The 15,423-nt window shown below is 51.0% G+C and overlaps 1 protein-coding gene across 1 annotated transcript; it reads left to right on the top strand.

Annotated features, from left to right (window-relative positions):
* Positions 1 to 1,920: 1,920 nt before the first annotated feature.
* LOC139016688 (diamine oxidase [copper-containing]-like) lies at positions 1,921 to 6,027 on the top strand. Its single transcript, XM_070424949.1, has 4 exons — positions 1,921 to 3,505; positions 4,373 to 4,658; positions 5,326 to 5,458; positions 5,718 to 6,027. Exons 1-4 carry the CDS (start codon positions 1,921 to 1,923, stop codon positions 5,985 to 5,987), a joined length of 2,274 nt encoding a protein of 757 aa, XP_070281050.1. The 3' UTR covers positions 5,988 to 6,027.
* Positions 6,028 to 15,423: the final 9,396 nt, after the last annotated feature.

Genomic DNA, 15,423 nt, shown 5'->3' with positions numbered 1-15,423 from the left:
ATCAAACCAAAGATTCGACAAAAAACACCCAATTGGAAAAGCAAAATGAAAAAAGAATCCGAAAGTGTGAAGATAGTGTAAGGAGCCTCTGGGACAGCTTTAAGCGGACTAATATCAGAGTCATTGGAGTGCCAGAAGATGAGAGACAGCAAGATATTGAAAACCTATTTCAAGAAATAATGGCAGAAAACTTCCCCCACCTGGAGAAAGAAATGGACTTACAGGTCCAAGAAGCACAGAGAACCCCAAACAAAAGGAATCCAAAGAGGACCACACCAAGACACATCATCATTAAAATGCCAAGAGCAAAAGACAAAGAGAAAATCTTAAAAGCAGCAAGAGAAAGAGGCTCAATTACCTACAAGGGAATACCCATACGACTGTCAGCTGATTTCTCAACAGAAACTTTGCAGGCCAGAAGGGAATGGCAAGAAATATTCAAAGTGCTGAATACCAAGAACCTACAACCAAGATTACTTTATCCAGCAAAGCTATCATTCAGAATTGAAGGTCAGATAAAGAGCTTCACAGATAAGGAAAAGCTAAAGGAGTTCATCACCGCCAAACCAGTATTATATGAAATGCTGAAAGGTATCCTTTAAGAAGAGGAAGAAGAAGAAAAAGGTAAAGATACAAATTATGAACAACAAATATGCATCTATCAACAAATGAATCTAAGAATCAAGTCAATAAATAACCTGATGTACAGAATGAACTGGTGACTATAATGAATCAGGGACATAGAAAGGGAATGGACTGACTATTCTTGGGGGAAAAGGGGTGTGGGAGATGTGGGAAGTGACTGGACAAAAATCATGCACCTATGGATGAACTCAGTGGGTGGGGAGTGAGGGTGGAGGGTGGGGTGGGAGCTGGAAGGAGGGGAGTTAGGGGGGGAAAAAAGAGGAACAAATGTAATAATCTGAACAATAAAGATTTAAAAAAAACAAAAAAAACAAAACCAAAATTAAAAATAAATAAATAAAATAAAAAAAAATTTCTTTATCCTTGACCATGGAAGCTAAACATTTACATTGATGTTTTTGCTTTTTACTAAAATTCTTCCCCATTATAGCCTGGCTGAAACAAAAGACATTCCTCATCCACTTATGGTTCATGACTCTGAAGCTGCATCGGGTTTTGTGCACAGTGAATTTCCCCACCTTTTCAGTGAACCTCCCACCTTTCCGGTGAATTTCCTTTTTTCTTAGTTTTTCGCTCAGGTGAATCTTCTTCTCCTGGTCCCTTAGAAGACACCAGATGTGAATGCCGCATCCATTTGTGGCTAGGGTTCAGGATCTGGAAAAGGGGCCGTGCACAAACGAATACACTAGATAAGAAATATGAATTTATAAGCATAGGGGGCAGGGAGAAAACCTTTCTCTAGTGGAAAGACTCTCTGACTTCTGGGTCCCATTTGCTTGTATTCAATTGAATACACATTTGCCCTTTAGGAATGCATGAGGCATATCAAAGGTAAGGTTTGGTAAACAGTAACAGGATTATCAGGGTAAAAATTCCCCTGAGCCATGTGGCCCACAGCAGGGCAATATTATCCTGATTTTCAGCCCTGCTGAATATCGCATTGATAAGCTAACTACTGTTAGTCTCAGTCCACAGCAGTAGAGGTGCAGCCATTCTGAGATAATGCACAGATAAGGGGAAAGCAGAGTTGACATAGGTATGAAAATCTGCAGGACTAACCAAGGCTTACAGACAAGCGAGGAGAGTGTAGAATTAAAATCAATGGAAAGCACAGGTCTGAGCAGCCTGGGGCCCCAGCTGCGCCAGCATGGCCACTGGCTGGCATGGTGGCCAAGGGATGAAGCTCTGTTTTTTGGGAAACTACGGGGCCAGCCTAGTGGAAACCCATATCTTCCCATAAAACAACTAAGTTCATGTTTCCCACATTCTAGAGACATGAGGCAAGAAAGCCCGGCCCTCAGCTGGGCCATGGCTGCTGTCCTGATGCTGCAGACGCTGGCCATGGGCAATCATTCCCCACAGAACCTGCGCGGCCAGGCCGGGGTGTTTTCGGACCTGAGCACAGAGGAGCTGAAGGCCGTGCGCAGCTTCCTTTGGTCCCGGAAGGACCTGAGGCTGGAGCCCTCCAAAGGATCAACCATCGCCAAGAACTACGTGTTCCTCATTGAGATGCTGCTGCCCAGGAAGCAGCAGGTGCTGAAATTTCTGGACCACGGTCAGAGGCGGCCTGTTCGGGAGGCGCGTGCCGTCATCTTCTTCGGAGCCGAGGAGCAACCCAACATCACTGAGTTTGCCGTGGGGCCCCTGCCAAGGCCCCACTACCTGCGCCCGCTGTCCCCCAGGCCTGGGCACCAGATGTCCTGGAACTCCAGGCCCATCTCCTCAGCGGAGTATGTCCTACTGAGCCACACCCTGCAGGAGGCCACCAGGCCCTTGCACCGATTTTTCCTGGACACCACGGGCTTCTCCTTCCAGGACTGCCACACCCGATGCCTGACTTTCACCGACGTGGCCCCTCAGGGCTTGGCCTCGGGCGAGCGCCGCACCTGGTTCATCTTGCAGCGCTTTGTGGAAGGCTTCTACTTGCACCCCACAGGCCTGGAGCTCCTCCTGGACCACAGCAGCATGAACGCCCAGGACTGGGCGGTGGAGCAGGTCTGGTACAATGGGAAGTTCTACCGAAGCCCAGAAGAGCTGGCTCAGAAGTACAGTGCCAGAGAGGTGGACGTGGTGGTGCTGGAGGACCCGCTCCCTGAGGGCAAGGGGGCTGAGGGCACGGAGGAGCCGCCCCTCTTCTCGTCCTACAAGCCACGCGGGCACTTCCCCAGCCCCATGACCTTGAAGGGCCCCCACCTGGTCCAGCCCCAAGGCCCCCGCTACAGGCTGGAGGGCAACGCCGTGCTCTACGGGGGCTGGAGCTTCGCCTTCAGGCTGCGGTCCACCACGGGGCTGCAGGTGCTGAACGTGCATTTCGGTGGGGAGCGCATTGCCTACGAGGTGAGCCTCCAGGAGGCAGTGGCGCTGTACGGAGGCCACACACCTGCAGGCATGCAGACCAAGTACAGCGACGTCGGCTGGGGTTTGGGCACCGTCACCCATGAGTTGGCCCCCGGCATCGACTGCCCAGAGACAGCCACCTTCCTGGATGCCGTCCACTACTATGATGCCGACGACCCTGTCCACTACCCCCGAGCCCTCTGTGTCTTCGAGATGCCCACGGGGGTGCCCCTTCGGCGACACTTTGACTCCGACTTCAACGGTGGCTTCAACTTCTATGCAGGGCTCCAGGGCCAGGTGCTGGTGCTGCGGACAACGTCCACGGTCTACAACTATGACTACATTTGGGACTTCATCTTCTACCCCAACGGGGTGATGGAGGCCAAGATGCACGCCACTGGCTATGTGCACGCCACCTTCTACACGCCCGAGGGGCTGCGCTACGGGACACGCCTGCACACGCACTTGATCGGCAACATGCACACTCACCTGGTGCACTACCGCGTAGACCTGGATGTGGCAGGTAGGACTCGCTTGGGCCAGACGTTCCCAGGCCAGACCTCTGTGTGCAAACACTGACTCCCACTGTGGGAGACGATGCTGCACCCCGTAGGCACACCATCAGGAGAACGTGCCCCACCTGCTCTGAGCCCTCAGGGCTGGAGTCCCTGAGCCCCCGGAAACGGGTGAACGTGAACAGCGCCCCCGTGCTGCCCGGGGTGCAGCAGCCTGGACCCTGTCCTGCCTTGGGGCTGCGCTGACCCCTGGGTCAGGTGGGTTGGGTAGAAAGGTGTGCTCAGGGTAGCAGAGAGGACAATGCCTCGATGTCAGCAAGGTCGCTGCTGCCTGGCACCTGGAGGTGGACGCAGCACCATTGGGGTTACTCACTGTGTCTCCTGGGTTGATGGTGTCGCCGCAGCATAGGCCTCATGTCGGGATGTGGCCTGACATCAAGTCAGAACCCCCCCAGAACCAGACAGGTGGCTCCGCTTCCTAACCCCGCCCTCCCCACCCGGCTCAGCCCCCTCCACCCACGCCCTGGGCACAGCAGGTGGTGGACACAGCCCCTGCCTGGGGAAAGTTGGCCGCCCCTCTCTGGGGCTGCAGGACAGCCCAAAGCCTGGGACCCAGGGCTCAAAGGAACTGCCCAAAGTCCCACCGCAACCACCGCAGCCTCCGCGACCCCATCGGCCTCCGGTTCCCCTGTAGGTTTTCGTGTTTAATCCCTTCCTCCCACCCCACAGCTGGCTCCATGCGAACCCCTGACACCCCCTTCGCCCCTGATGGTTTGCTGCTGCACGTGGTCTGGGGTGGAAAACCCAATGTAAAATGGGGGGAGGGGTACTTTGGGTGCTGGATCCTCATTCTGCATCTTTCTTCACACCCGCAGGCACCAAGAATAGCTTCCAGACGCTGGGCATGAAGCTAGAAAACATCACCAACCCCTGGAGCCCAGAGCACCGGCTGGTCCAGCCAACCCTAGAGCAGACGGGGTACACCCGCGAGCGCGAGGCGGCCTTCCGCTTCGGACAGACTCTGCCCAAGTACCTGCTCTTCACCAGCCCCATGGAGAACCCCTGGGGCCACCAGCGCAGCTACCGGCTGCAGATCCACTCCATGGCTGAGCAGGTGCTGCCGCCCGGCTGGCAGGAGGAGCGGGCTTTCACCTGGGCCAGGTGAGGAGGCCTGGGAGGTTGGGGGCTGGGATGACTGGAGGCCCTGCCCTGTGTTTCCCTGAACCACATCCAGCACTGCCAGGGGTGAACTCTCACCAATGCTTTATTTTATAGTCAGATCACACAAAGCAAAGCAAGGGGAGTGGTCAACATGTTTAAATGTTCTTGTGAGTTTCAAATCTATTTCCTTACTCAAGCTTTGTTTTGGCAGCACTTGCTGCACCTCCCACAGCCCATTAGCCACCTAGGACCAAGGGAGGACTCTAAGGTCAAGCTTAATTGTGCTAGAAGGGCTCTGCCCTCCAAGCTGGGACTTGTATGTGGCTCTGCCACAGGTCAGTCCGAGGCTTGACTCTATAACCTCTCCCTACATTTCCCTGTGTCTGGGGTGGCTGTGTTTCTGTCTGAGACTCTGGGTCTGTGTGTGTGTGTGTGAGTGTGTGTCTGTGTGTGTGTGTGTGTGTGTGTGTGTTACAGGGTGTTGCTCGGTATTTGAGGAGGCCTGTTCTGAGTACCTGAGCCCCCGCTGACCCTGGGTAAGACTGACAGGCTCCCAAGACATGATGTGGAAATCGGGGAAAGCCACTTCATTGACCCTGCAGATGTGCCCCAGGAGGGGCTGGGCCACCCCCAGTGCCCAGAGCCACCTGGCTGCTCTGCCCGACAGGTACCCCCTGGCAGTGACCAAGTACCGGGAGTCTGAGCTGTGCAGCAGCAGCATCTACAACCAGAACGACCCCTGGGACCCGCCTGTGGTCTTTGAGGAGTTTCTTCAAAACAATGACAACATTGAAGAAGAGGTACTGGCCCCACCTTCTTCCAGCCCCAGCCCAAGACTAGAGCTGTGCCCTGTCCCGGGACCTGCGCCCTGTCCTGGGACCTGCACCCCATCCTGGGACCTGCACCCCATCCCGGGGCCGGTGCCAGCAGTACCTTGCTGTGTGGAGAGCAAGCTCAGTGGTCCGCAGATCTGCCCATTCCTTATGAGGAGAGCTTGAGGGGTTGCCCACCCCTCGCCTCTCCGAGCCTGTCAGCACTGCCCACCCCTCTCTCCCACAGGACTTGGTGGCCTGGGTGACAGTGGGCTTCCTGCACATCCCCCACTCAGAGGACATCCCCAACACAGCCACCGCCGGGAACTCCGTGGGCTTCATGCTCCGGCCCTTCAACTTCTTCCCCGAGGACCCATCCGTGGCATCCAGGGACACCGTGATCGTGCGGTCCAGGGACAAAGGACCCAACTACGTGCAACGATGGATCCCTGAGGAGGGTGGGGACTGCTGGAAGCCTACCCCCTTTAGCTACAATGGGACTTACAGGCCCGTGTGAAGGGCCACTGCCCCCAGCTAACTCCTCACTAGAAGCCCGAGTCCCCCACCCCACACAGGGACAGATAATAAACCCTCCAGGGCTCAGCTCCAAGTGCTGCTTCTTGTGGCGAGCACAGAGGGTGAGACACACCCCTGCCCTTGGCCTCCATTCACCTTGGTCTACTCTATCCCAGTAAACACCTCCATTACAAAGGCTCATGACAGCCACTAAAACACGAACTTTACCTTTCACATTGGTTTTAAAAGCCTGAGGCTGACAGCTCCCTCTTGGGAGTCTGTGGGGGGAACTCCCCTACGTCACCAAGGGGCGGGCTAATTAGGGCAACGGTAGGGAGACGCTATGGGAAAAATCTAGCAAAATTGCGAACACCTTTACCATTGGACACATTGATCCAATGTCTAGCGGTTTATCCCAGAGATCTGCTCACAAACACAGAAAAAAGTGTGTACACAGTGACTCACTGCAGAGCTGTTTGTCATAGCAACGTCTGAAAACAACCCAAACATCCATCTATGGGAGAGAGCTTGCAGGTCTGAGTAAACTATGGCACGTCCACACGGTGCAATTCTAGGGGGTCATAAAAGAAGCAGTAAGGAGCACGTTCTCTGTAACGATGGTGGGAACCTAAGGAAGAAAACAACATGGGTATAGAACAGTGATGGCGAACCTTTTGAGCTCGGCATGCCAGCATTTTGAAAAACCCTAACTTAACTCTGGTGCTGTGTCACATATAGAAATTTTTTGATATTTGCAACCATAGTAAAACAAAGATTTTTATTTTTGATATTTATTTTATATATTTAAATGCCATTTAACAAAGAAAAATCAACCAAAAAATGAGTTCATGTGTCACCTCTGACAGGTGTGTCATAGGTTCGCCATCACTGGTATAAAACAATCTCTACAGCGTGCCAACTTCCACATAAGAGAGGAGGATGTATATTGACTTATAAGACTACACACATGTTTACATTGATTTGTAGAAACTCTAGGAAAGTGGCTGCCTGTCCTCTTAGTCCCTTCAGGCAGCTATAACAAAATGCCACAGGCTGGGGCTTTTCTGAGCAGAAGTCTATTGCTCACAGCTCTGGAGGCTTGAGATCCAAGATCAAGATACCAGCAAAGTCACATGAAGGCCCTCTTCTGGCCTGCAGACTGCTGACCTCTGTCTGTCCTCACCTGTCTGAAGAAGTGCGGGGCTGGGTGGCGTCTCTGAGAGCTCTAGTCCTGCCCTGGAAGCTCCTCCCTCATAACTAAGCTCCTCTCAAAGGCCCGTCTGCTCCTACATCTCAGTGCCTTTCCCAGGCTGCACTTAGTGCTTGTTGAGGGACTGAGGGACTGACCCACAGCTTAGGAAATGCACATTCCAAAAGACACCTACTCCTTGTTATGCCCAGATTTCAGGATCCCCAAGAAACCACACCAGGGAGCCAGCCAGGTCCAATGCAAAAGCCTAAGAGTCTTTGTTCGAGCTAGCTCGGCTCCCCCACCTCGCCGACGCACAGGCAGAAAGCAGAGAGAGCAAACTCTGTGTGGAGAGAGGTTTTATAGGGGGGTTGGAGTAAGGGGAGGAGAAAGGACTGTAGGCCCTGCCGATTGGCCAGGCACAAGTCAGTGTCTTGTTACACAGGATGTGGTCATATCTATGGCGACTTCCCTTGATTGTCATTGGTTAGTTTAAAGAAGTCCTGGGTGTGGCTAGCAGAGGCTTGGGCTTCTGGGAAGAAGCCTTGCCGAGCACATGGCCAAGGTAAGATGGAGGTTGTAGCCCTTACCCTGGGGCAAGATGGAGGGCGTAGTCCTCGCCCTTTCATTCCCCCCTTTGTCTTGGAACTTCCGGCTCAATCATGAGACGGACTGCATTTCTATTCCACCGTTGCTAGAGGCCCGTACTGGGCACACACAACTATCAACTGAACTATCCCTATATGCTTAACAAATGGTCCAGTGGAAGGGAAAGAAACCATTTTAGTTTTAACAACTTCTATTGAAATAGGATTTTTCTTCTTAAAATTCCTCCATGGCTATCAAAAAACCAAATTAAGATTAATTTATCTACTGTATTCAATTTGGCCTGATGTTTGCATAAACACAACAAGAATGGTAACCGACCACCTTTGCTGGAATCTCATGGTTGAATCTTAATGTGCCCCGTAAGGTCAGGATGCCAAGCCATCCAGCTGCCATCAGGCCTGCCTGCAGTATCTGCTGAGTTAGGTGAATCCTTCACCTGTAGCAACTCCACCTGAGCCCACGCTCCAGGCTTTAAGGCCCATCTCAGTAGCCCTCCTACTCGTTGCGGCCCAGAGTGAGTGGGGGTTCCACAGGGATGCAGAGGCATCCTTATTGCTCCCCTTCTACTCTTACCAACCGCCAGTGATGGTAGGGCATGTGCCTGACGCTCCAGCGCCAGCCATCTTCAGGGCTCCCAAGCAGGATACCAGGCTTTCTTCATGGCATTTTTACTGGCTTTAAGTCTTTAGAGCTCAGACAGGGCTCTTTAAAACATGATGCTCCAGTCAAAGTTTTCCATTAATAAAACCACTATTAGGAACCAGTCTTATTGAATCTATGCAAAGAAATGTATTGCCATGACTTATTTAGCATTGCCAATATTTCAGAGGAATTATATAAGGAGAAAAACACAGTGATCTGCTCTAAGATTTTCTGACTTTCCTTGCCAATTCCTTTTCATGGATTCTTCAGAATTATAACAAAACAGTAACTGTTGGCATTAAACCTTCTTTCTATGCATAACCATGCCTCAGACCTTCTATTCCAACTACCCCTGACATGGGCATGGTTACACAGTCCTGCAAGACAGTATACAGGCTGCAAACCGTCAACTGTCTCGCAACAGAGACCAAAACCTGATGGGCACTCTTCCCTGCCTAGTTGGGCCCCTGCCCTCTTGGCAGCTAGACACCCTTTACTTTTGGGGTTCACCCCACACAGTCCCCTTCCAGGATAGCCAACATACATTCAAACCTGCAAGAGAATCAAAGGTCAATATAACATCAATACAATGAAACATAATATTGGCACCATGGCCGCTTCAGGCAGCCAAATCTTACTAAAGTTTATTCTTGACCTTCCTATAAATTGTCCTTGTCTCTTTGGAGCCAGTACATGAAGATGCAGGCATCATCTAAGTCTATTATACGGTATTGTGGGGGCTCCCAATAGCAGGAGTGATCGCGAGCAATGTTACCAGCATCAGGCAGGTCGAGCACGCCATAGCTTGAGCTTGAGCTGGTGGCACGCCATAGCTTGAGCTTGAGCTGGTGGCGTTGATTTCGATCGACGCTCCATTTGGTGACGAAGTCTTTCCGGATCACGGATGGGTCCGCTGACCGGAAGTGAGTGTGATGGACCCAGGTCTCGACGCCGTCTACCTTGAGAGTGGTGGGGGTCGTCAGCACCACAGTGTAGGGACCCTTCCAACGTGGCTTGAGGGTCTCCTGGTGGTGCCTTCTGACGTAGACCCAATCTCCTGGTCTGTGCTGATGAGGAGTTGGGGTTAGGATGGCATGGAGGCGCGGCCAAATGTCCTCGTGTGCCCTCTGGGGCCCTCTAGGGGCCTGGCGATTTCGGGGAAACCCAGTATGCAGAGGCGACAGTAGTTGGCCGATCCTAGGAATTCCCTTACTTCTCTTCGAGAGGTGGGAGTAGGGATTTTCAAAACAGTCTCTTTTCTTGCATCCGATAACCGCCGCTGCCCGCCCTTTAGAATGTATCCCAGGTCTTACTGGACCTTCTCCTGGCTTTAGTTCTACCAGGACTGGGGCCCTGTGGGTGGCCAGCCCCACCCCCCCGTCTCTGCCCAAGCTGTTGGGAATTCTTGGAGCCATTTGTCCATATTGCCCTCTACTGGGGAAGCCTTCTGGTGGAGGCGATACTCATCCTCTAGCCTCATGGTCAGGACCTGAATGGGGTGGCCCCTCCCACCAGTGACCTGAGGCCCCCCTTGTCTGAAAGTTATTTGAGCTCCAATTTTGGTCAGTAGGTCCCGCCCCAATAGTGGGTAGGGGCATTCCGGTATCATCATGAAAGAGTGGGGATACCCGGCCCGTTCCTAAATCTACTGTTCTTCGGGTAGTCCATGAATACTGGCTCATACCAGTTGCCCCTTGCACCCAGGACTTTTTGTTCGCCAGTTTTCCTTGCGGGGTGCGGAGGACCGAATGTTGCGCCCCAGTGTCGACAAGGAAGTCAATGGGGGTCCCCTCCACTTTAAGAGTTATCCTGGGCTTGGGGAGGGGATCCAAACCCCAACTCCCTTAGTCACTCAGTTCATCCAGCTTTATTCCCAGCCATTTTTACAGATCCTAGGGCCCGTTACCTTCCTTTAACCAGCAAGCCAAATGACACTGGCCTGTATTATTTAATTCAGCACAGGCAGGGGGCCCATAAAATCTCTGCCCTGAGGAACTGTGAGCCCCACCCCTAAATGTCCCAATCAGACTAGAAAAACCACAAATACCTTTTAGCAAATCAAAGTCCCTAGCAAACAAACAGCCTTAGATTAGCAATACATTCATATTTTTAAGAGACATAAACAGAAATTTCATTAGTTAAACAATTTTAAACAACAAAGACACATATTTAAGCAATAAAGACAGATAAAATTTCCCATTAAAAACTTTGAATCACCACAGAAGAAAACAAAACAAAACAGAAATAAACAGAAACACTTTTACACAGGCGCATGCCACATTTACAGCACAAAATACCAACAGATAACCTAGTTTGATTAACATATTATCTAGAGCCCTTGGGTAACCTGGGTCAAACTTAGGCATGCCATCCAAACTACAGTCCTGGGTATCCAGAACACTGAGTTGATAAGTTAACTGGAGCCCTCTAATCCGGGACAGCTGCGTTGTCCCTCCCAGGCAAAGGAAAAATGTGCCCTCTAAGCCCAGTATGAAACCACAGTTTCTACCTGAAATAATCGTACTTTACTTTAGAAATTGGATTACTGATATTAATCCCTTTTAAGGACTTTGACATATTAAATAAATCCGAGAGGCAAGCACACTTCCTGCCCCATAAAACTCCGCCTTAAACCTCCACCCCTGAAATTCCATCCTGCCTCAGTGAGACATTGCTAAATCAGAGGGAGGGGCCTTTGCTGTTTCAAGATGGCGGCCCCCAGGGGAGCGGCAAGTCATGTGGCTGACATGGTGGCTGCCAAGTCATGCAGCCCAAAATGGTGGCTGTCTACACTGTTTTTTTGCAAATCAGGACCAATAAGCAAAGGCATTTAGTTACCACAATTACACAATTTTTCCCAATTCAATCCGAACCTTAAACTTTTAGCTGGCAAGTCAAAATATTCAGCATTTCTCAATCAGTAACATCTTTAAGAATAAACTTTAAAAATGCAAGACATACTTAACCAACAGATTTAATTCTGTCCGCTAGATTTTTCATGAGGCAAATTAGAGTAAACTTTACTTTTTACTTTCAAGCAGCTCTGGAAAACCACATTTGAGCCTTGCAAAACAGGTTCTGGCCTACCTGGTCTTTTCAGATGTAAATTGACCACATTCTTTCTTTTAAGATTTTGCTACAGGTGGGAAGTGACTAGCCCCTTCTTTCATTAGAAATTGCCTTGGGAAGCCAGCCTTAACACCCTTCGTTAGCATTTAAAAACTGTTCTTTATTATGGAAATGCCAATCTTTCTGCTAGAATCTAGCTAGCATCTTTTGGGGGGTGGGGGATAAATAATCAGTCTTGGGCTTCATCCTGCACATTTGCAAAGAGACTCCAGCTCAAAACTCTATCCAAAATCGAACTATGCACGAATTCGTTTTAAGCCAGCTTTTCTCTTTACACGTGCACAGAAATCCCAGATGCATTTACTTGGGGAGGGGGTGACCTGTTTTCAAAGATCCTCACTCAGACGCCCGCCTGACCAAAGTCGTGGAGCCACACAAAGGAGGGGAGAGGGCAGGCCCCCTCCCTCCACACTCACACACTCTTACCAAACATTCATTCAGAGTTTAAACAATAACAACTTCCCAACTCCTGAGGGAGCTCTATAGCCTCCCCCAATCTCCTTGAAATGAACAATCACAATACCCAAAGGAGCAGTCTGAGTCCGTCCCATAACATCCATCCAGTAAGTCCACAGAAAACAGAAAATCACAGACACAGACAAACAGAGGGCCCCAAAGAACAGCCTTCCATCTCCATGGAAGCAACTAGATGATGGCCTTACGCCAAACTGGAGGGAGCGACCCGCCTCGTCTCAGATCCTGGAGGGGGATACACATCCCTCATGAGGGGTATACGCATCCCTCCTGGGGAGTGGAACATCTTCCAACTCTCCCCGCCCATGGTCCTTCAGCAGTGCATCCACCTAGACCGCTTCGGGCACTACAGAATTTCAGAAGTGAGCTCACACAGGACAGAACATATAACACACAGAACAGAATACACAGCACACAGACACTTACGGCGATCAGTCAGACTCTCCGGATCGGGGGTCCCTCGAGGGTCTTGGGGATCCAGGACGAGCCCCCAAATGTTATGCCCAGATTTCAGGATCCCCAAGAAACCACACCAGGGAGCCAGCCAGGTCCAATGCAAAAGCCTAAGAGTCTTTATTCAAGCTAGCTCGGCTCCCCCACCTCGCCGACGCACAGGCAGAAAGCAGAGAGAGCGAACTCTGTGTGGAGAGAGGTTTTATAGGGAGGTTGGAGTTAGGGGAGGAGAAAGGACTGTGGGCCCTGCCGATTGGCCAGGGGCAAGTCGGTGTCTTGTTACACAGGATGTGGTCATATCTATGGCGACTTCCCTTGATTGTTATTGGTTAGCTTAAAGAAGTCCTGGGTGTGGCTAGCAGAGGCTTGGGCTTCCAGGAAGAAGCCTTGCTGAGCACATGGCCAAGGTAAGATGGAGGTTGTAGCCCTTACCCTGGGGCAAGATGGAGGTTGTAGCCCTTACCCTGGGGCAAGATGGAGGTTGTAGCCCTTACCCTGGGGCAAGATGGAGGGCGTAGTCCTCGCCCTTTCACTCCTCATACCCTGCCTTCCACCATCCTGAACCTTTTTTGTCCCTTGGCCCTAATCATGATTTTGGCTGTTCCCTTGGCTATGACCACACTGTCTCCCCCGTAATGAGATGGCAAGAGAACCTGAGCCTTGCCCCTCAGAAAGAAGCCCAAGAACCCCAGAACGTTCACTTCTCCCTCTCATGAGATCCGGTCCCTGGTGGTCCTCGCAGGCAACCAATTTCCCACCTTCCCTGCTAGTCCCTGGAGTCTACTTACCAGCATTTCTCTTCTTGCTTCTCCTTGCTTTAAGCCTGATGCAAACCCAGGATACAAAGGGAGACAAAAATGAGGACGCTAGAGTCCCATCCTCAGAAGTCTAGGTCACGCTGGGGAGACAGGCCAGAGAGACAGGGCAGTGCCACTGAGAGAGCTGTCCCCAGACGGTCATCTCATTTTCGACACTGGAAGTCTGGTCTGACCTAGAGCCCGAGTGTGACCCCAGCATTCTCGAGTGTGCAGCATCCCAGGCCCTGAAGGTGGCTCTATCCTCAGGCTCTCCTCGGGGGGGAGAAGGGAGACTAGCAGATGTCCCCACCCAAGCCCTGACCCTGACTCAAGATAGGGAGACCCCAGAATCCTCATGGCCAGTCTGACTGGTCCTCTGAAAATATAGGTGCCCTGGAGAAACCCAAGTCCAGCTACACGGGGTGGCCCAGCTGGCCAGCCAAGGGACCAGGACTTCTTCACAGCAACCTGCCAGCACTCACAGGGCCTGAGGGCAGCAGCGATGGGACAAGGTCTCTACAACTGGAGAACCACAGCGACAGGGGTGTCAACTACAAAGTCTTGGGGCTTGGAGTTGACTTGTGGAGTCTGTGCTGGTGGCCTCTGTCTAACCCTCCAGGCTCCCTGGGGACCAAGCCTCCGTTGTCATCCCCATTGGCCTCTGGGTGCCCCAAATCCTCCTTGTGGACTTACACACCTTCCAGAATCAGCCACCTGTCCTTCCTAGTGGGAGATAAGTCTCAGCTTACATCCAAGCCAGCAGCCTGGCCTGCTGCGGACAACTGCTCACCAGGACCAGCGACATAACTTGTGGCCCCAAATGACACTGCAGGCCAGGCCCCTGGTTCAAAAGTTAAGAATTTGAAGGTGGCGCCGGGTGCTGTGGCTCAGTTGGTTGGAGCATCGTCCCATGCACTGAAAGGTGGCCGGTTAGATTCTTGGTCAGGGCACATACCCAGGTTGCAGGTTCCATCCCCATTGGGGGCAGATATGGGAAGCAACCAATTGATGTTTCTCTCTCACATTGATGTTTTCTCTCTCTCTCTCTCTCTCTCTCTCTCTCTCTCTTCCTCTCTCTAGTAATGTCCTCAGATGAGGATTACAAAAAGGAAGAAGAATATGAAGATGGTGACAACAGAGAATTAAACTAAGTGTGGGCCCTTCAGACTAAGGCCATGTGCCCAAGAGGCTGGTTCTGCTACCTGCACCTACAGCCGACCTTAGCCATCCCCAGGCTGCTTCCTTTCAAGGAGCAACATAGCAATATAGCATGTGATCTGCAAAGTACTTTCCGCCTCCCAAAAAGAAATACATATTCAAGCAAAATGCCTATAGCCATAATATTTCATTTTTAACCAAATTCAAGCTTATGCAAATTGCAGCAATTACACACTTAACCCTAAATTATCATGGCAGTAAACTACTTTTGCTAAAAGGACATGATTAGTTCAACGTTTTTCTCACCTGGAGATTTGCCAAGAACTAACCTAAACCCTTGGCCAGCTGCAGGCAGTTTCTCAGAGCCGTCAATCTGGCCTCTTTAATTCTCTCTGCTCTCCAAGTTAGGTGTGATGTCTGTAATTTTTTACTGTAATTTATTATCAGGTTCTATTGCATTGCCTGATCCCCTGTCCTGGGGCCTCTTCCAAATCCACATCCCATAATCTGGAGTTTCTCATTTATATTTTAGAAAACTGGATAAAACTGACCCTGCACTTACCCGTGACCAGCAGTCATGCTCTTGGGCATTTAGCCCAGAGAAATGGATTCCTATGTTCACACAAAAACCTGTGCACTCATGTTCACAGCAGACTTATTCATCATAGTGGACTGGAAACACCCAAATGTCCCTCAGTGGAGAAGTCCCTGAACAACTCTGTACAGCAGAGCACTGATCAGCAGTGAAAAGGAATGAACTTGTGATCCAGGCACTATGCCTGGTAAAAACAAAAGTCCATCCCACAACGATGCTTCCAGAACTATAGCATCCAGATGGCATCTCCAAATGAGAAAACCGTGGAGGTGGAGAAGAGGTGAGTGGGAGTGGGCGGCACATGTGAATAACAGAGGCAGCAGGTGATGGAGGGGTTCTGAATCTTGATTTTTGTGGTGGATTCACAAATCTACGCCCGAGATAAACATGA

Source organism: Myotis yumanensis, unplaced genomic scaffold (assembly GCF_028538775.1).
Source record: "Myotis yumanensis isolate MYYU_CA2020_CCGP unplaced genomic scaffold, mMyoYum1.0.hap1 SCAF_9, whole genome shotgun sequence".
Taxonomy (NCBI): domain Eukaryota; kingdom Metazoa; phylum Chordata; class Mammalia; order Chiroptera; family Vespertilionidae; genus Myotis; species Myotis yumanensis.
This window is presented reverse-complemented; position numbering and strand designations above follow the sequence as displayed.